The sequence below is a fragment of the Chinchilla lanigera genome, unplaced genomic scaffold (assembly GCF_000276665.1).
Source record: "Chinchilla lanigera isolate Chin_1 unplaced genomic scaffold, ChiLan1.0 scaffold00085, whole genome shotgun sequence".
NCBI classification, from domain to species: domain Eukaryota; kingdom Metazoa; phylum Chordata; class Mammalia; order Rodentia; family Chinchillidae; genus Chinchilla; species Chinchilla lanigera.
In genome coordinates this window covers 9,230,575-9,251,386 of record NW_004955486.1, presented here as the reverse complement: position 1 = coordinate 9,251,386, position 20,812 = coordinate 9,230,575, and the positions used below count along the sequence as shown (strand labels likewise).

General features: G+C 53.2%; 2 protein-coding genes across 2 annotated transcripts in view; both read right to left on the bottom strand.

Annotated features, from left to right (window-relative positions):
- Nucleotides 1-145, bottom strand: part of Cdk11b (cyclin-dependent kinase 11B) — a gene marked incomplete in the record, with an annotated part of 18,977 nt that extends 18,832 nt beyond the window's left edge. The window contains 1 exon segment of the mRNA XM_005404200.2: nt 1-145.
- A 9,516-nt stretch (nt 146-9,661) lies between these two features.
- LOC102014571 (solute carrier family 35 member E2-like) overlaps nt 9,662-20,812 on the bottom strand; it is a gene marked incomplete at its 5' end in the record, with an annotated part of 16,192 nt that continues 5,041 nt past the window's right edge. Inside the window, 8 exon segments of the mRNA XM_005404197.2 lie at nt 9,662-10,611; nt 11,743-11,888; nt 13,965-14,037; nt 14,305-14,358; nt 14,552-14,672; nt 16,224-16,351; nt 16,709-16,844; nt 16,923-17,373. Of these exon segments, the coding sequence (XP_005404254.1) occupies nt 10,374-10,611; nt 11,743-11,888; nt 13,965-14,037; nt 14,305-14,358; nt 14,552-14,672; nt 16,224-16,351; nt 16,709-16,844; nt 16,923-17,259 (1,233 nt within the window). The 3' untranslated portion in view covers nt 9,662-10,373.

Below are 20,812 nucleotides of genomic sequence, written 5' to 3'. Positions count from 1 at the left end.
CCGCCGCCGCCGCCGTCGCCACCGCCGCTCCCCGAACCTGAGAAAAAACAGCGCCCGGCGCGCGCCAGGAGCGTCTATCACTTCCTGCGGTGACGCGTACTGATGACGCCCGAATGCGACCCGGCTCGGGATTTCCAGTATGGGACTGGAAGCAACAACTCCCGACGCGCACCCGGGTGTCGTCACTTCCGCAAACGGAGCGGATTGATGATGCAAAAGGCGGAGGGGGCGGGAGCTCCTATCCACGATAGGAGAAACCGCAGCGTCTGGAGGTTGTCGTCACTTCCGGGAGTGCTGCTCTTGGTGACGCCAGGAGCGTCGCTTGTAGTTCTAGACTAGGCTGGGCCGCGACTGGCGACTCTGTCAGTCTGTGACACAAGAGCCCAGCGAGTGTCGCTTCGCGGGCCCAGCACAGAAGTCAGCGGCTGCCGGACGGAGGCTGACGCTTCCCCTGGCGCCGCGATCTGCTGGAGCCCGACGCCCCCGCCCCAGTGCGGTGCCCAGGCTCCCCGCCCGCTCGCCCGCGGGGCCTGCAGAGCCCTTGGCTTGGTCTTGAGCCCCATCCATGCTCCGTTGAGCTCTGAGTTTCCAGATGAGGAGAGGACGGCCTGGTCTCCTCCAGCCCCTCACCTGCTTCCACGCGTTAGGTGTCCACAACCCACTGCTTTGGGCGGAGCCTGCCTAGGCCAGCGGGCTAGGCCAGCCAGAGCAGAATCATTCGTGCTGAAGTTCCAAGTCACCAAGCGGAAACTAAGTTATTTCTCTGAGTTTACGAAAACTTGAGAGCGAGATGACAGACATCCTCAAGTGGGCTAGTTACTCCTAGCACGATGAAGTCCCTCTGCCCCGACCTGTACAAGGAAAGTAACTTTGAAACGACCTGTCGGCTTTTTATTGTCTCAGCTGCTCTGAGACCCCATGTCTGTAAAAGCAGTCATCTCTGCCTGGTTCCGGAGACCGTTGGTGCTATTTGTGTTCCTTCCAGTTGTAGAATCGCAAAACCAATTAAGACTTCTAAATCTGTTGTAATTTTGTCTGACCTAAACAAAAACAAGGTAGATGGAGCTTTACAGTGTGATTTTTTGGTTTTTTTTTTTTTTTTTTTTTTTTTTTTTTTTTTTTTGCATTACCGGGGATTGAACTCATGACCTTGTGCTTGCCAAGCAGGCACTTACACCACTGAGCTATATGCCCAGCCACATACAGTGCAATTTTAAAGCTGACACTATGGCAGTAGTTCCCAAAAGGACCCACTCAATCCCACCAGAGATTTGTAAGTCGCATAGCAGCACCCCAAACTATCGAATTAGAACACACACACAGGCTGATCAAATGAAAATTCCTCTCCCACATGAGTATGTCAAGTTATCCTGTGGATTTTTTAAAAAGGCAAAACTAGCCGAGGCGAGGTGGCACAGGTCTGTGATCCCAGCACTTGGGAGGCTGAGGCAGGAGGCTCACTGTTCAAGGCTAGCCTGGGCTACATAGTGACTTCAAGATGAGGCTTATTTATGTAGCAAGTCCTTGTCTTTAAAAAAAAAAAAAAAAAAAAAGCAAAATGATAATCCAATGTCCTGAATCTTCGGGGAGAGACTGGAAGGTAAGCATCAGTGCACACTTACTGGGCCTGGAGTGGGAAAATGAAGAACAAAGGAGCAATAGACTGGAGCAGAGCCTGCCACAGTGGCTTGCTCCTGTAATCCCAGCTACTCAGGAGGCTGAGACAGGAATATTGCAAATCGAAGGCCCGCCTGTACAACCTTGCGAGATCTTGTCTCAAAATAAAAAATAAATTAAATTAAAATAAAATAAAATAAAAAATAGAAACCAGATGTGGTGGCCAGGCATAGTGGTGAGGGCCTGTAATCTCAGAATTTGGGAGCCTGAGGCAGGAGAATTGTTGGGAGTTTGAAGCCAGCCTGGGCAATAAAGTGAGTTAAAGCCTTAATTGCATAGTGAAACGATAAAAAGATAAAAAGCTGGGCACGGTGGCACAACGCTTATAATCCTGGGACTCAGGATGGTGAGGCAGGAAGATCACTGTGAGTTCGAGGCCAGTCTAGGGTACATAATGATCTCAAAGCCAACCTGGGGCTGGGAATTTAGCTCAGTGGCACAGCGCCTGCCTGGCAAGCACAAGGTTGTGAGTTCAATTCCCGGTACCAGAAAAAAAAAAACAAAAACAACAACAACAAGAAAGAACAACAACAACAACAAAAAGCCAACCTGAACTACATAAAAAGACCCTATCTCAAAAACAAAAAGGAAAAAAAAGAAAGAAGCTGGATGTGGTGGTCTATGCCTGATATTCCAGCCCTCTAGGAGGCTTAGGCAGGAGGATCACAAGGTCAAGACCAGTTTGGGCAACTTAGCAAGAGACTTGCCTCAAACTTATTTTCTGGTCTGTTGAAGTTCTTGTTTCTTTTGCCATTGATTTCCAATAATATGCTTGGGATAATTTCATTTCCTTAGCATTGTCTTAAGCATGCTGTAAGCCAGGCGTGGTGGCACACGCTTGTAATCCCAGCACTTGGGAGGCTGAGGCAGGAGGATCGATGCGAGTTTGAGACCAGCCTGGGCTAAAAAATGAGCTCAAGGCCAGCCTGAACTACATAGTGAGACCCTATCTTAAAAAAAAAAAAAAACAAAACAAAAAAAAAACATGTTCTATATTCTATGAACTAGTATGTAGTCTATCTTGGAGAACGTCGTGTGTCATTGAGAAGAATGTGTATTCTGATGTGGGGTGGGACACTCTACACATCTACTAAGTCCATCTGTTCAAAAATATGGTTAAGTTGTCATATTTCATTATGGATTTTTTTTATCCAGTTGATCTGTCTTTTTGTGACAGTGGGCTACTAAGATTCCCCAATACAATTGTATTAAAGTTTATTTGATTTTTCATTCCCTTTAATATTTGTTTTATATAGTTCAGTGTACTGGTATTTGTTGCATATACATTTATGATTATTGTCTCTTCCTCTTGGAGTGCTCCCTTTACAAGGATGTGGTGACCTTCTTTATCTCTCTTAATCAGTCTTCACTTAAAATTCACTTTGTCTGCAAGCAATAGCTAGCTACCCCTTTTTTCTGGGTTCCTGTTACATGGAGTATTGTTTTCCATCCATTCATGACTTTCAGCCTATGAATTTCTTTTGAATTAAATGTGTTTCTTAAAAAATAATAATAAATAAATAAATAAATAAATAAACGTGTTTCTTGTAAGCAGCATATTGTTGGATCTTGCTTCTTGATCTATTCTGCCAGTCTGTGTCTTTTGACTGGTGAAGCGAGACCATTGACACTGATAGTTATAACTGGTATGTATTGACTTATCCCTGTCATGTAATTTCCCTGCTGTTAGCTCCCCCTCTTTTTTTTCCCCTCCCTGTTTTTTGCCTTGCCTGACTTGAAATTATACCGTACAGTGATAAAAACAGCATGGTACTGGCAAAAAAGCAGACCTAGAGATCAATGGAACAGATCAGAAGATGCAGAAACAACTCCAGACACACTCAGCCACCTTATCTTTGACAAAGGTGCCAAACACATTCACTGGAAGAAAGATAGCCTCTTTAATAAATGGTACTGGGAAAAGTTGGCTCTGCCAGAGATTAAAATTGGACCCATATCTTTCACCATGCACTAAACTAAATTTGAAGTGGGTCAAAGATATAAGTATTAAAACAGAAACATTAAATCTGCTGGAAGAGGGACTGGGGATTTAGCTCAGCGGCACAGCGCCTGCCTGGCAAGTGCGAGGTCGTGAGTTTGATTCCCAGTACCGGAAAAAACAACAACAAAAAAATCTGCTGGAAGATAGAAAAGGTAATTTTTTCCCCCCTTTTTGAGACAGGGTTTCACTATGCAGTTTGGGATGGCCTTGAACTCACTTTGTAGCCCAGGTAGGCCTGGAACTTACAGCGATCCTCTAGCCTCAGCTCCCGGGTGCTGGAATTAACAGGCGTGAACCACCACGCCCAGCCTAAACTCTTGAAGATATTGATGTAGGCAAAGACTTTATGAGTAAAACCTTGATCGCACAGGAAGTATCACAACAACTGGGATCTCATCATATTAAAAAGCTTTTTTGCACAACAAAAGAAACCACCAGCAGAGTGAAGAGAAAACCCACAATGTGGGAAAAAATGTTTGCCAGCTGTTCCTCAGACAAAGGATTACTATTGAGAACATATGAAGAACTCAAAAAAAATCAGACCTCCCAAATTTAAAGACCCAGTCCAAAAATGGGCATCTGAGATGAATACACACTTCTCAGATGAAAAAATACAAAGAGCAAATAAATATATGAAAAATGTTCAACCTCTCTGGTCATTCAAAAGATGCAAATTAAAACACTGGGAGTCTAGCTCACCCTGGAAAGAACGGCCGTTATCAAGAAACCAGTAATGAATGCTGGAAGGACTGTGGGAAAAAAGGAACACTTCGCCACTGTTAGTGGGAGTGTAGCCTGGTGCAACCACTGTGGAGATTCCTCAAAAATTTAGGATTGGCAACCTGGCATGGTGGTGCACGCCTGTAATCCCAGCACTTGGGAGGCTGAGGCAGGAGGAGCGTTGCGATCGTTGTGAGTTTGAGACAGCCTGGGCTACAAAGTGAATTCAAGGCCAGCCTGAACTGCATAGTGAGACCCTGTCTCAGACAAAAAACACACAAAAACCCTAGGATTTGAGGTCTCATTGGACCCAGGTATTCCCCTACTGGGTATCTTCCCAGAATTAAAAACATCATACCACAGTGATATATGTGCACCCATGTTTAAAGCAGCACAATCTGTAATAGTTAGATCTTGGAAACGACCCAAATGTGCATCAACTGAGGGATGGATGAAAAAGATGTGGTCATTTTATACAATGGAGTACTGCTTAGCCATAAAGAACAATAAACTGGAGATTTTTATAGGTAAATGGGTGCAACTCGAGACCATACTTATAAGTGAAATAAAGCAGATGCATATGTGTAAACACAAGTAAGAATAGCTGGGGATATAGCTCAGAGGCGTAGCACCTGCCTGGCAAGTGCAAGGCCCTGAGTTTGATTCCTGGTAATACACACACACACACATGCACACACACGTAAGAGTAAGTAAGATCCAAAATGTACAACAGATATTATAAAATGGCAAGAAACTTCAAAGGAAAGAAAAACTGGGGTGGGAGATGGAGAAAAGAAGGAAGGAAAGAGCAAAAAAAAAAAAAGATAGTTAAGATAGTTGTACTAAGCTGGGCATACGTGTTGGTGCATGCCTGTAATCCCAGCACTCGGGAGGCTGAGGCAGGAGGAGCGTTGCGATCGTTGTGAGTTTGAGACAGCCTGGGCTACAAAGTGAGCTCAAGACCAGCCTGAACTGCATAGAGAGATCCTGTCTCAAAAAGACAAAGAAAAAAAAAAAGTTATACTATTAATTTGCCTTAGTTCATTGAAAAAGTTCTGTGTTAAAACTGCTTGGATAGGGGCTGGGGATTTAGCTCAGCAGCACAGCACCTGCCTGGCGAACGCGAGGTTGTAAGTTCAATTCCTGGTGTGGGGGTGGGGAAACTGCTTGGATAATTAAATGCTGATATTTTATACTCTGAGTAACTAATTTAAAGATAACAATACACAATGTATTAACCATTGCTGCCCTTCTATTATCTTGTTTTGAAATTTTTTTTTCTCTTTAAAATTAAAAAAAAAAAAAAAAGGAAAGTAGGTTGGGGATGTAGCTCAGTGTGAAGGCCCTGAGTTGAATTCCCACTATGACAGTAAATAGAAAAACAGAAAAGGCTGGAGATGTTGAAGCCAGGAGTGGTGGCCCCCACCTGTAATCTAAGCACTTAGGAGGCTGAGGCCGGGGAATCATTAGGATCACTATGAGTTTGAGGCCAGCCTGGACTGTATGGTGAGACCCTCACACACACACACCAAAAAAAAACCCTGGGGACGGGGGGGGGGGAAACAACCCTGGAGATGTAGCTCAGTGGTAGAGGACCTATGGGTTCAAGCCCAAATACCCCCACCCACACACGCACACGCACACACAAGACTAGAGTGGGGCAGAGGAGGGGCACTGGAGCTCCTTTCCTCCCAGAAGGAAATGGTTACCTTTCCTGCCCCTGCTCTTACTTTGCCTCCTAAACTTCCAGTGACTTGGGGAAGCCTTGATTTTTCCCCCCATTTCACAATGGAAACTGATAAAGGCACTAAGAAATCCACCTTGGTCAGTTCATTGCCATAAATGCAAGTTACACAAAAACAAACACAAAGAAGCACATGTATAACATTCACTTCACCTTGGCAGAATAAGAGCCATGGACAATTGCTACTGTGGCTGCTTAATGTAGACAAAAATAACCGGGAAGCATACACAGGATTAAGACACAGTAGAAATTTATTACCACAGTACAAAGAACAGACACATTTTCTAGGAAGCATTAATTTACATCAATACTGAAACGAGTGACATACAAAACACTATAAACATTGTGTGGTGTATTTTTAGTTCTCCACAGGTTTGACATAAAGCAAATATGATTTGGCTCTGATGCAGATTTACTGGTAAGGTTTTCAAGCTTTCCAAGGCAGGAATGCGACCATGTCTGTAGACCTCTAGAATTGCCATCTACAAACCTCTTGGGCAGGTACAGACTCACAAACCGATCTGCAAACAGCCCAGGAATTGCAAATGAACGGAATGCATTTTTCAAGAAAGGCAAAGTATGAAAAAAGGACAAGTAAGACTTGGCAAGCTGGAACAACTTCAAGCTCAATTTGGACATCTGACAAATTGAGCAAGAGCCCAGCAGCAAGTTCAGAATCACACACCCCAGGAAACCCAGCGAGAACCCTGCATCTGCAAAGTTAAAAGCTTTCCTACTCTGAACTTCAGAGGGAGCAAACAACCCACAGTCTGCAGGACCTCAGCCAACTGCTCTCCTTTCCTAGGAGAGAAAAATGCAGCGCAAACTAATTCATCAGGGGAGCTGGGACATTTGTATTTATATACTAATAAAATATGCTGGCAAAACAAAGGTAGGCGTGGTGATACACCCTAGCACTTTGGAGGCTGAGACAGGAGGATCACTGCAAGTTCAAGACCAGCCTCTGCTACAAAGTGAATTCAATGCCAGCCTGAACTGCATAGCAATACCGTCTCAGAAAGACAGACAGACAGACACACAAATGTGCTGGCAAGCCAGGTGGTAGCAAAAGCTTATAATCCTAGCACTGAAGGAGGCTAAAGCAGGAAGATTGCAAGTCTGAGCCCCACCTGGGAAATTTAGCAATACCCAGTCTCAAAAAGCAAAAAGTACGAGATGTGGCTCAGTGTAAAGGCCTTGGGTTCACTCCCTTGTACTGGGAAAAAAAGTGTGGGCAGTATAGCAAGTGATAAGAGTCCTCACCTAGCATGTAGAACCACTGGGTTTGTCCCCAGCACCATGAAAGAGAAAGAGAAGAAAAAATGAAGAGGTCCCAAACAGGCCAGGTATATTACAAGACTAAAGCCCTGAATAGAATGATCATCAAAGACAAAATAGTTGGAGAGGATTTCTATCTGTAGTAACATCCTTGTTAATTTTTTCCCACCCAGGGAAATGTTCCAAATACTTTCAGGCTTTAGAAGAATATTGCTTGGACGGTATCTACTATCTGCACTGACCCATGTAAGCGTCTATCAGAAAAGCAAGAAGTTAAAGCCACCAATTTTGTGACAAATTTTAAAGGCACACTACAAAGCGGAGCTCTAGCTGGTTGATATTCTTTGTACAGCTTTATAAAAAAGTTGTCTCTGATTCACTGTTTATTTTTCTCAAATTAAAGACACATTTTGGATTGTGCAAGAGAATTGTAATGTTCCAGCCAGCCAGATTATTTTAATGCTGACATAAGGAAATTATGACTATCAGATTTTTAAAGGTTTTTACGCTGTTCAGTGGTAGATTTTTTTTTTTTTTTTTTTGTACCAGGGATTGAACTCACAACCTTGCACTTGCTAGGCAGGTGCGGTGCCACTGGGCTATATCCCTGGCCCCCACAGACTTTTGATTTGATTTTCAGTGCTGGGGATGGAACCTGGGGTTGTGAGGCTAGGCAAGTACTTTACCACTGTGCTACCCTGGGAGTCAGGGGAAGCTTTCTGAGACTGGGAATCTGTTCATCCGCAAGCATGGGTGTAACGAAGCAGACGCCCGACTCAGGAAGTCTTTCCAGTGAGCTGTGTACAAGGCACAGTCACATGGATGCAGGCAGAACCAGCCCAGCATCAGCTTTCTACATGCACATCTGTAACGGCTGAGGACAATCCTATAGGAGGAGACGACGAAGTTAATAAAATACGCCGCATCTGCACAGTCATAGGCCATGGCCAAGCCTGGCCGGGTTGGATTCTCTGCAGAGCTGTCCTGGAATGAGGGCAAGGTGAAGCTGGGACTGGCACTGAGGCGTGCGCTTTGGCCAAGAGGAAGGAATCCGGGTGAGCCAGGGCACGGTGCTGGCCATGGTACAGGCTCATGGTCTGTCTGCCCAGGACAAGAGAAGAGCTCAGAGGGAGCTTTATAGGAAATTACCTCACCTGTTGTTCATTTTGGAAAATCTTTGTTTTGTTTCTGGTCCACACGTTTAGAAAATAGTAGCAGGCTTCAAGCCAACTGCAAGGCAGCAGGGGAGGGCACATCATAATGGGCTGCTTCCTGTTTGCCGCAGAACAGAGATCCCAAAGAATACCTGGAAGCCCACCCTCAGCCAGGCCTCGAGGCCGGGGCCACCATGCCCCCACCCTGTGCCCTCCGACAGCAGCACAGTGGCCACGGTCTCTCCAGCAGACAAGGCCACCCTGCAGACTGGCCCAGCACACTGCCTTGACCACTCCACGGCACTTTCTTTAGTTTCGGGCAGCAGAAAGTGAGGAAGAAGAAATCCGGACAAAGAAACACGAGACGTGATCTGCCTAGCGCAGGTGACCTGGTGCTGTGGGTGTACATCAGGCCCACGTGACACCCAGCAGGGCCTCGTCCTTGGAAGGCAGCTCCCAGCTGCGAGGCCTCCTTTCAGCCCACTGCTGTGCAGGCTTCTCCCGCAGGTGGAACTTAGTAAGAGGGACTTATTGCTCTTGGTTTCTGAGAGATCTTGTCTCCAGGACGGACTCGTTTGTGTTTTCCAAGTGAGAAGCCAACTGGAAAGCCGGTGAAGCAACAATGGCTGCCACAAAGCTAGTGTGTGGGCACAGGAAATGAGACACAGGGCCAAGTGTGCCAGGACTGTGGCTCACACAGGGCATCGAGAGGCGGCCTGTGCCCCAGCGTGCTCAGTGCCCTTTCCTCAGGCTTCCTGAGCCCTTCGGCGGGGGATGTTGACAGTGGTGTTGCGGTCCCCCGGTGTGGGGACAGGCAGACTGGGCTCACATGCAGATGGTGGCCTACCTGATACACAGGACGCTCAGACACCGTTTGTATGGGTGCCTGCTTCTTAAAAAGCAGTGTCACTTTCAGTGTTATGTGAGGTGTGGTGGTGCAGGCCTACAACTCCAGAACTCAGGAGGCTGAGTCAGGAGGATCACTTCGAGTTCAAGGGCAGTCTGGGCTACACAGTGAGTTCAGGGGCAGCCTGAACTGCATAGCGAGACCCTGTCTCAAAAAAACAGAATACAGCTGGGGGTTTAGCTCAGTGGCACAGTGCCTGCCTGGCAAGCGTAAGGTCCTGAGTTTGATTCCCAGTACAAAAAAAACAAAACACTTTCAAGCTGTCACCTGAAAGACACTCAGCAGACAAGCGCCCTGCAGTATGGGCAGTGGGGCTGGCTCCGGGGCGAGCCCGGCTTCCCCTCCAGGGTCCCGCACAGGAACGGAACAGCAGAGATTTGTCATCACTCAGCGGGCAGGACTTGCCACCTGGTGAGGGATGGGCCGCAGGCCAGGGAAGAGGCAGTGGGGGCACCCTTCCTGGGAGAGGTGTCACACTCTGCCCCTCCCATGTCACTGGTGGTGTGGCTACGGGATCCTGACACAGCTGTAGAGCAGGAAGGAACCAAGCCCTGCCCTCAGTGCAGGGGACCCTGGCTTCCAGCCTGTCTGTGCCCCACATTTCTCAAGCTGTGTGGCCTCTGTGTCTGGGGCCATGGGCACCTCAGCCCTCTGCCCCGAGGCCCACAGGCAGACCCAGAGCCAGGCTGCAGGCACAGCCATGGCCGGGTGGCTTGGATGCCTGTGGTAGCTGGTGTGAAGGAGCGGAGGTCTCTGTGCTGGCACCCAGCAGACACCGAGGCCCTGCTGGCTGCAGTCCAGACGGCCAGGCAGCCGCTCCTGCCCACAGGGCTCACAGAGGGCCTCGGGAGCCGCTTCACACGTCCTCCCACTGTGGTCCAGGGGTCCGGCTCAGTGGTGCTGCTTGGGGTCTTGGGGGAGCAGTGGCTCCACGTCGTCCTCCAGGGCCCCGCTGGTGACTGAAGCCAGGCTCTGCATGGCCTCCTGCTGGCGCTGCCGGGCCTTGTTGTAGAGCAGGACGCCCACTGTCACCAGGACGGTGCCAACGGCAGACAGGCTGGTGATCTTGTTGCCAAAAACGATGATGCTGAGCCAGATGGACAGGGCGTGCTTCACAGTGCTGGCCACACTGCAGACAGGGGAGGGGGGGAGGTGACCAAGGGCCTGGCTGTGCAGCCCAGGGGACTGGACAGAGGGGGGACAGAGGGGAGCAGCGGGGGGGGGGGCAGGAGCGGGAGCAGCAGGGACCCCTCCCTCTGGCTTTCTCCAAGGATGCTTACTGTTACGGAAACACTGACGCAGAGAAACGCTGTAACTGACAGCCCAGGCCCCAACCCCAGACCCAGACCCAGAGGCCACCACGATGCTGCATTCTTTGGATTCGAACACATTGAAGTACACGTTTACCTCTAAGTACTTCAGCCTCCTCTCCAAAAGGTGAGAAGCCCCTCAAGTAAACCAATCCTAGCCAGGTGAGGTGGCCCACGCCCGTCATCCCAGTACTCTGGGAGGGGGAGGCAGAAGGATCATTATGAACTCAAGGCCAACCTGGGCTACATATTGAGTTTAAGGCCAGCCTAAACTACATCCTGAGACTCTGTCTTGAAAAAAATAAAAAAGTACCGAACAAAGAAGCAGGTGAAGGGGCTGGGGATTTAGTTCAGTGGTGCAGCGCCTGCCTGGCAAGCCCGAGGTCCTGAGTTCAATTCACAGTACCCAAAAAAACCGAGGCGAGACCTGAGTGTGGTCCACTGCAGCATGACTTGGTCATGTACACTTCTGTTCTCACATTCCGGGACCAGGCTGGCTCCCCCGGCCATTTAGAAGTGAGAGAACGCCAGCATTTGGGCAGGCCAACAAATGCTGTGGCACACCCACTACTGAGCTCATTCCTGCCTGCTGCTGGAAACCCTCCTGTCTCAGCTACGCGTCCACTACATCTGCCCAGATAGGGAGGTGAGAGGAGGCCAGGGCTGCTTAGCTCCCCTGAATGCCCAGAGGAGAAGCCCAGCTGGCTGCAGGGTTCACCGGGGCGCTGAACGGCAAAATCTCCGAAAACGAGCGATCTGCTTCTCGCCGCTCTGCCCACCCGAAGTGCTCACACTGGAGGGTGGGGACGTGGACAGCGCTGTGCTGGACAGAAAAGTGCAAATGACCCTGAAGACCTCAAGTCGCAACCTCCCTGGAACGCACTGGATGGGGTCACCTGGATGTCAGGCTTTCCTGAAAACCACCCAACAGCCTCCCAGAGACCACGCACCTGAAGGTCACTGGGGAGATCTTGCCCATGAGCGCGTATGCGGTGACACTCTGCAAGTGGAATAGGGCGCCGTCCGTCAGCAGCAGCAGCACCACATCCGGGCTATAGCGGAAGCTCCCCTCGCGCCTGCCGATCACGGGCACATCCTGCAGCCAGAGCAGAGGGGCGCTGTGTGGGCCTCACCTCACCCAGGGCCACTGCCGAGACCAGGGGATATCAGGTCAAGAAAGACACCCTGCAGCCAGCCATCGAGTAGCTGGAACACCCTCCTCCAGACTTTCTTTTTTCTTTTCTTTCCTTTTTTTTTTTCTTTTTTGCAACAGGATTTCACTACGTAGTTCAGACTGGCCTTGAGCTCAATTCACAGTACAATTCACTTACTTGTATAGCCCAAGCTGGCCTCAAACTCATGATGATCCTCCTGCCTCAGCCTCCTGAGTGCTGGGATTACCAGCAGGCACCACCCACACCTGGCTTCATCAGGAACCTGCAGAGCTCTGCAGCCCACACGCCTGGGTGGTGGGGAAGCATGGACAGACCAGCGCCACTCCCCCACCAGGACAGCACCTGAGCCAGCCCGATATAAGGGCGCAGATCTCTGACCCACACTGGGATGCCAAGACAGAAGGATTACAAGTTCAAGCCCAGTGTGTGCTACACAGTGAGACCCTGTCTCCAACAAAAAGCAAAACCTGACACAAAGACACAAATCTACTCACTCAAGGTCCCAAGAAGTAGAAAGGAGGACACAGGGGGCCAAGGGCCAAGGGAGGCGGCTGGGGAGTGTTGAATAGGGACGGTATCAATCTGGGACAAAGAAAACGTCGTGGGGGTGGGTGGTGGTAATGAGTGCACAGCGTGTATGTATTCAGTGCCACTAAGCTGACCCAGACATGGCGGCACACGCCTGCAATTCCAGCCGCTCAGAAGGCTGAAGCAGGAGGATCACTAGTTGAAAGCCAAACTGGGCAACTTATTGAGACCCTATCTCGAAATAAAAAAACCAAGAGGAAGGGGATGGTTCTCAGTTCTACAGGATGCCTGGATTCTATCCCCAGCATCTCAAAAAAAAAAAAAAAAAAGGGCAAGTTCTCTTTTTAATTTTTTCTTTTTTTGAACTCATTATGTAGCCCAGGCTGGCCTCAAACTTGCAGCAATCCTGTATCAACCTCCCTAGTGCTGGGATTACAGGTGTGCGCCGCCATGCTCAGCTACACAGAGGCAAAGTCTTCACATCTGCAATCCCAATACTCCGAGACTGAGGCAGAAGGATCCCAAGTTTGAGTCCTGCCTGAGAAACTTAGTGACTTAGTGGGGTCCTTCCTCAAAACAGAAAATTTAAAAAGAGCTGGGGACACAGCTGAGTACGAAGGCTGTATGTTCAACTCCCAGTGCAGCAGAAAGACAAAGAAGCTATGCTTTGTCCTGCACATTATGAATGCTAACGTATGCAACCACCGCAACTCACACACGGCTTCATTCCGCCAACTGTTCCAATCACAGGAAAGCATCCCGGAGAAACAGGCTGGCTGCCGGGTACAGGCACAAGCCGCACTGTCCCTATGCAGCCGAGGAGCAGCGGCGCCCCCAGTGGCCAGCCTGGGTTGCCACGTTGGGCATGGAGCACATGTTCACACCCTGAGGGGCCCCAGCACACTCGAGCCAGGAGCAGAGGGACCATAGCAGGTATGTGGCCAATTGGTCACATACACCACCACTGCATGGCATTTTACAGTGAAAACATAAACCACACAAACCTAAAAACCCACACACAAAAATCTCAGCAAGCTGAGTGTATAGGTCCACAACTGTAATCCCAGGACTCAGGAGGCTGAGGCAGGAGGGTTGCCGAGCATTCAAGGCCAGCCTGGGTTACACAGTGAGTTCAAGGTCAGCCTGAACTATACAGCACAACCCTGTCTCAGAAAATAAGAAGAAAGAAAGAAAGAAAGAGAGAGAGAGAGATAGCATGGGAGGGAGGGAGGGAGGAAGGAAGGAAAGAAGGAAGAAAAGAAGGAAGGAAGAAAGGAAGGGAGGAAGGGAATCTTGGCATGCAGTGCAGGTCCACGAAGCCCCAGGGCACAGCCACCTCCTCAAGGCCCTTGGTGATGGCCTCACTCTGGTCCCGGTGGACACCGCCCACCACACAGGCCAAGTCAGGTGTAGGCCAAGCAGGCCCAACCCATCAAGGCCAAGTGCAGAGGAGACGCCCAGAGACCCACCATGAAGAAGATCCAGGCGGGGATCAGCATGGCCACAGCCGCTGCGCTGGTGTAGAACTGCAGCTCCGGGGCCCTGCAGGGACGGGACGGGCCTCGCACACTGGGACCTGGGGAGAGGGCGTGGGGGCCTCCCACAGTGGGGCACGTGTGGGCTCCTGCTGACAAGGGCATGGCATGGCTGTCCAGAACGGAAGGCCAGGCACTGAGCCTGGTGTTTTGGGGCCCTGAGGGCAGCTCAGGACAATGTGCTGAAGGCCCCTGGCCCACAAGGGAGATGCATCAGGCCTGGCGGGGTTGAGGGAGGTCCCCGGGGCCCAGAGGCGGGGTGTGTGACACTCACGAGAACCGGTACTTGTCCCCGCTGAGCAGCTTCTTGGAAAAGACGTTCTGTAAACTGGAAAAAGAAGAGGCTGCGCGTGGGAGCTGGTGTAGAGCAGCTGCTGACTTGGGAAAAGGCGCCGGCAACGTCACAGGCCTCACTAGGCAAGCTTGGACCCCACGTCCGAGTCCAGGCGAGGGACAAGGGACGAGGGATGCACGCTTCTCCTGCCCGGCCCCGCCCCACCCCACGCTGCCCCCAGACTCACCAGTCCATGATGTTGGTGGACAATGCGGCCGAAAAGCCCAGCAGGTTGAAGCTGATCTCAGTGGCAGTGCACAAAGCCAGCCCTCCCATGACTGGGAGGAGGGACAGGTTGACCGGAAGCCCTGGAAAGGTAGGACACACGTGACACAGGGCCCAGGTCCCTTGGACAGTGCAACTCCCACCCCCAAAAAAACCCGCTGCCCCCACGATGCTGCTGGGGAAAAAAAAAAGACCCGTCTCAGAAGGTTGCCCGCACCACGCCGCCAGGCAGCACCAGAGTGGGAGGAGACGTCCTGGGAGAGCTCAGCCGAGGACAGCGAGACGTAAGCAGTGTGGGCTGCCGGGAGCACCCATCAGGGCAGACACCCTTGGCTTCTGAGTAGTAAAAAGCCTATATGACTGATTTTGAAAATCCATTTAATACAACACAATCACGTTTCCCATGCACATACTTATTTTAGAAAAAGGGAATCAGGCACTGCGCTGTTCTTTGATTTGGGTGTGGCATTTACTTTGAAATTCAAGGAAAAGGAGCATATGAACTGTGTGTGTGGTACTGGGAAGCAAAGCAGGGTCCTTTGCCCTGAGCTCCACCCCAGCCCATATTTAATTTATTTTTGCAACACGGTCTACGCGTCTCTAAGTTGCCCCAAAGGGCTGCAACCTGCCCTCCTCCCCGAGTGCTGGATTCAGGTGTGTGTAGCCGCCTCTCAGTGCCACCACGGGACCCCAAGCCCGGTCCCCTGAGGGCCTGTGCCGTCCCTTTCAGGAAGCAGACCCCTTCCTCGCCACTGACGCTGCCACCCAGGGTGGACCTGAGTCCTTGAGGGCCACCTCGGGCTGGTGGACCGAGTGACCAGTGTGCACACCCAGCCCCAGCGGTCCACGGGCCTAAGTGCAGAAGGGACCAGGACCTGCCCGGAGACTCCACCCACCCAAGCATGCGGCTCCTTCACACCCCTATGATGTGAGGACTTGCTCTTGACGCTCTTTGTCCCATGATCCCCTAAATACTGTGTGGTTCCAAGGGCCTGTGAGAGCAGCCGCTTGACCTGCTCCCCTGGAGCCTCGACCTTCGTGCCAAGCCCTGGCTGGCTGGCCCTGGGGTCACGTGAGCCTGGGAAAGGGCTGGGGTATAGGCCCAGGGTGAAGCCCCAGGGTGAAGGCCCCAGGGTCGATCCCAGCACCTCCGCATAAACAGGTAAAGGCCCAAGGAAAGCAGCCGTGGCTCTCCACGGAGCTATAGCACCTGCACGCTGCTGAGACAAACCCGACCTTCAGAGTCTGCATGGGGAGCAGTCTCGGAAGAGCTGTGAGCACAGGGACGCAGCCAAGACGGGGAAGATGAGGGGACAGCAGCCACCGCCACAGCCCCTGGGAGGCTGCCTGCCTCCCCTGGGTCATGACTGGCACTGAGACGTCCTGCAGTCCAGCGCCACCCGCCTCCCCTGCCAGGCCACGAGATGACCCTGCTCTGACCCATTAGGCCACATGGGGACAGCTGGGCACACAGGGCCACAAAACCACATCTGCTTTGGTGACCCTAAGGAGCCAGCTGAGGAGCCACTGAGCCGCAGCTGGCGGTGGGCAGATGGGACGACACGCACAAAGCTGGCGAGGCAGGACTCCGCACGACCTGGGGGACACGGCGAGGGCGGGCTGGCGCGGCTCACCTGTGTACTCCCCCAGGATCATGCGCGACATGATCACAGTGAAGATGGGGGCGGAGCTCTTCACCGTTTCAGCGAAGGACACTGCCACGTTCTTCAGGCTGACCAGACCCAGGACCACGGTTGCAAACCTGCCAAGAACCCGGGAGATGGCGGGGCGCATGGCCTGAAATTCAGGAGCTCCACACGGACGGGTCCCCATCCTCGGGACCCCAGCCAGCACAGGGCCTGGCGGCAGCTTCCAGGTGTGACCCAGAATGCGTCTGCTGCAGGAGTGACTGTGTGGCCCGCCGCCCTGGCCCACCCCCCTCCATTCCACCCCACGTAATCGGGGTCCAGACTGCTCCCCCCAGAATCTGGTCAGTAGCTGTGGCAATGAGAGGTCCAAAACCAATCCTGCTGGGCCTGGAGCCCTCACCACTGCGGCCACGGCAGGGGCCCCGAGCCTGGTACCCAGAAATGTGTTTGGGACCCGGGGGGCGGCCCACCTCATGAGGCCCACGAAGAGCATGGTCGTGATGAAGCTGGGTGGGTAGGACAGCCTCGGTTTGTGCTGGTGCAGGCAGCATGGGACGAAGACCTTAGCGCAGCCGATGAGCGTGGTGGACAGCATCTGCACGGCGCCTGGGGAGACGCACATCCTTGTCCCCGCCACTGGGTCTCCCAGGTCCCTCCCTCCCGACTGCCTCCCCGCCTCATCACCTAGCATGCTGGGCTCGCCCTCCAGCAGCGACAGGATGTACTTGTTGAGGAATAGCGTGCAGAAGCTGAAGAAGAACCACAGTGTGAGGTAGGTGAGCGCCCGCGCGCTCCACAGGCCCAGGTCTGACTCGATGACCGTGGTCTCCGTGATGGTGACGGCAAGCAGGCTCCCCTCGGGGCCTCCCTCGCTCTTGCCAAACAGGATCTTCTCGCTGCGGTGGCCAAGCAGGGGAGCCCAGTCCGGCAGCGGCTTCCCTTTGGGCTCGGGCTCAGAGCTGGTGCCAGAGCCATTGCCGGGGCCAGGTGCGCTCCCTTCCGGGGCCAGGGGCTCCGCCATGCTGAGGCCACCACAACCGGAGCGCAGCTCAGTGGGGCCAGCATGGCTCACAGCGACTGCCCCAGGTGGGGACGCAGACTGACCCAGAAGGCATGGCCGCAGCGAGGCAGAAGGCTGAGGAAAGGAAACGGGGTTCTCAGGTCGAGTACCTAATATTCTCAGAGCTTTAATCATCCAGTGAAACCGGTTTACAACTCAGAGACAGCGAGCAGAGGGCTTAGCCCCGCCTGGACCCCCGCATGGTCTCTGGGGCTCTGCTCTCTCCCGCTTTCTTCCCGGCTGGGCTTTGCCCTCAGACCCTGCCCCCACACCCAGCACGGCGGGCAGCTCTGGCTCATCCACCCAGATTGGTTTGTTTGTTTTGCTCTTTCAAGAGAGGGTCTCTCTATATAGCCCAGGCTCATGGTGACCCTCCTGTCTCAGATCACAAGTGTGTGGCGGCACCTCGCCGGCTCACTCCACCCAGGCCAGGTCTTCACCAGCAAGCTCACTTTGGGTCTTGTGTGTCGCATGTGTCACGTATGTCACTTCTTTGGGGTGGTTCTGAGGGTCAAACCCAGGGCCTTTACACTGAGCTACCTTCCCAGCCTGTTTATTTTTTTTCTTTTAAGACAGGGTCTCACAAAGCTGGTGAACTACACAGGCTGGGCCCAACTTTTGATCCGCCTGCCTCAGCCTCCAAGTGCTGGATGACAGATATGTGCCCCCACGTCTGGCTTGTATTTCATACTGCATGGTCACTCCTGGTAGGGACCTCTCCCAGATGCCAGCGTGTCTACATGGAACACAGATGCCTAGCTCATGTCTCTCTCACACCCTGCCCCGTGACCCTGGAGGCTGCAGTCACCCTCTCCCCGCCCTGTCTGTCTCTCTCACACCCTGCCCCGTGACCCTGGAGGCCGCAGTCACCCTCTCCCCGCCCTGTCTGTCTCTCTGTCCAGGGCTCAGCCGACTCCACCGCTCCTGCATACGCCCTGGGCCTCACAGAGCAGTGCAGATCTCCCAGCCAAGCTGCCCCACCACCCCGGAGGTGCCCTCTGTCCACACACGGTCACTGCAGTGCTGGTGCTCCGCTCAGTGACCACCTGCAGGTACTAGAGCTGGTCCAGCAGCCCCAGGACTGTAGGAAAGGCCATTTCCAGGCACAAGCTGCCCCTGTGGGGACCCCAGACACCTGTCCCCACCCTCTCACTACTGGCCAGGCACCCAGCACACTACCCCTGGCTCCACAGCAACCCCAACCCCTGCACGGTCTGCCTTCCAGGTCAGGCCCAATACTAAAGCCTGGACTCCACATCAGGAGAGGATTCAGACAAGGTTTCTATTAGATGTCGCAAAAGAAAGCCTGCGTTCAAGATGTGCCCTCTGCCAGGGCACTCACCTGTGCTGGGCAAAGCTGCTGCCAGCAACAGGTGTGCAAGCTCCTTCCCTCAAAGCTAAGGCCTCTGTCCCCAGGGGGGCTGGTGCTGCAACAAGGCTGTGTGACAGGGATGCCTGGTAGCCAGGGGCTGGACAGGAGCCCTGCGTCCTGACTCTCACACCGCACAGGACATGTGGTAAGAGCCACGGGGAAGTGCGTGTGAGGGGCACACCTGTAACCTCAGTACTCTGGGAGGCTGAGGCAGGAAGACCGCAAGTTCAAGCCCAGCCTGGGCAACTTTAGCAAGATGCTGTTTCGGGGGCCGGGTGTGGTGGTGCACGCCTGCAATCCCAGCACTCAGGAGGCTGAGGCAGGGGGACTGCCATGAGTGTGAGGCCAGACTGGACTGCACAGTAGACTCAAGGCCAGCCTTGAACACACTGAAACCTTGTTTGAACCCCTACCCCCCGCAGAAAAAAAAAGGGCTGGGGATGCAGCTCAGTACAAAGGCCTTGGATTCACTCCCCCCACATACATAAAAGACCCAAGGAACCAGGATCCATGCTTGCAGGCCTTGGACAAGGGACCTGGAGGTGACTCCTGCAGCCTGCTGACCAGCAGGTGTCCTCTGCTGACCCCACAGCCTCGGCCATGGGCTTCCACGTGCCCAGCCTGGGTTCCTGACGGGTGCGTGGGCCTGCAGCCCTGACCACAGGACATCCACACCCGGTCCCGGATGCCACTCCGCTCTCCTTGCTGTGCTCCATCTGGTCCTGCCCGCTGCTCTCAGTGTCCACACAGAACTGTCCCCACCCCTCCTGGGAACACGAAGACTGCAGCGGCCCCACCCCAGCACCCAAGTCCCTGAGATGTTACACAGACCTGTCTTCGAGCAAGCTCCAACCACAGAGTGGAGGCCAGGGCAGGGGCTCAGCTCCTGGCACCCCGGGTGGCCAAGCCACGGCCCCTACACTGGGGCCACCTGCCCGGCTCCCACGGCTGCACCAACCCATGGACAGCCCCAGCCTGGAAATGCCCACAGCAGGACGCAGAGTCCAGACGGAAACTGTCTGATGTGACTTCCCAGAGTCGCCACAGGTGACAGACACACTGCGCCTTGGTGAGCCTGCCTCGGGGAGAGCTGCGGCTGGGGAAAAAGTGGGGCCCCAGCTCCACAAGTCAGGTCACCAGTTTCTTACATTAGAAATAATCAAACAGCAAAACACAGCACAACCCCAACTTGCTCACCAGCAGAGACAACAGCTGCACTCTGAAACAGAGGCCAGCGGCACCTGCCTGAGGGGTAAACCCAGCCCGGCAGCAACAGCACCGAGGACACGGAGCAGGGAACTGCCAAACATTGCCGGAGCACCGGCCTCGGCCCGGGGCTCCAAGGTCCCCGAGTCACCAAGGTGCACCACCCACATGAAACCCCCAGGGCCACGCGTGTGCATCTGGACGTGGGCGTCTCCTCAGAAGACTCTGTCCCTCAGAGGTCACTTCATCCCCAAGGCCACCCCCACTTCAGACACCATCACCAGCCACAGGACGTGACCAGCAGGGTTCAGTTAGGCCCCATGGCACCCTCCTTGGGTGTAGATGGGGGGACAGCCAGACGCCACGCCCTCAGCACTGTGGCTCCTGGTCTGGAAGATCATCATTATCCTGGGTGCCCCCAACATGGACCCCAGCCTCTCTGCCTGCAGGTGGGGGCCCCAGAGCATTGGGACTCTTGCTATCTGGGGTGTCCCCTCCTGTTACTCGGGAAATCCCAGGGGCTGAAGGGCACTGTGACAGGGACAGGGGCAAAGGCCACATGTCTCCACCCTGTCATAATGGCAGGCAGCACCTCCCACAGGTGCAAGGCCATCCGCCCCCACCCGTGAGCCGACTGCCACCAGGAAAGACCCTGCCCCATGTCCTGCCTGCGCTGGCCCCTGGCACCCGCCCCACCCAGCTGGCTCTGCAGGCCCCACTCCTGGGGAGGGTTTGGGGACAAACCCAGAGGCCAGGGCAGAAGGTGGGACAGGAATCGAACATCAGAGCTCCTGCTAAACTAGTTCATACCATCTATCCAGGTGGGAACTGCTTTCTCCTCCCCTGCAGAAGGTCTATGGGCCAACCCTGAGAACTCCAGCTGAGGTGGGGTAGGCATCTCATATCTCACTCACACACACACACACACACACACAC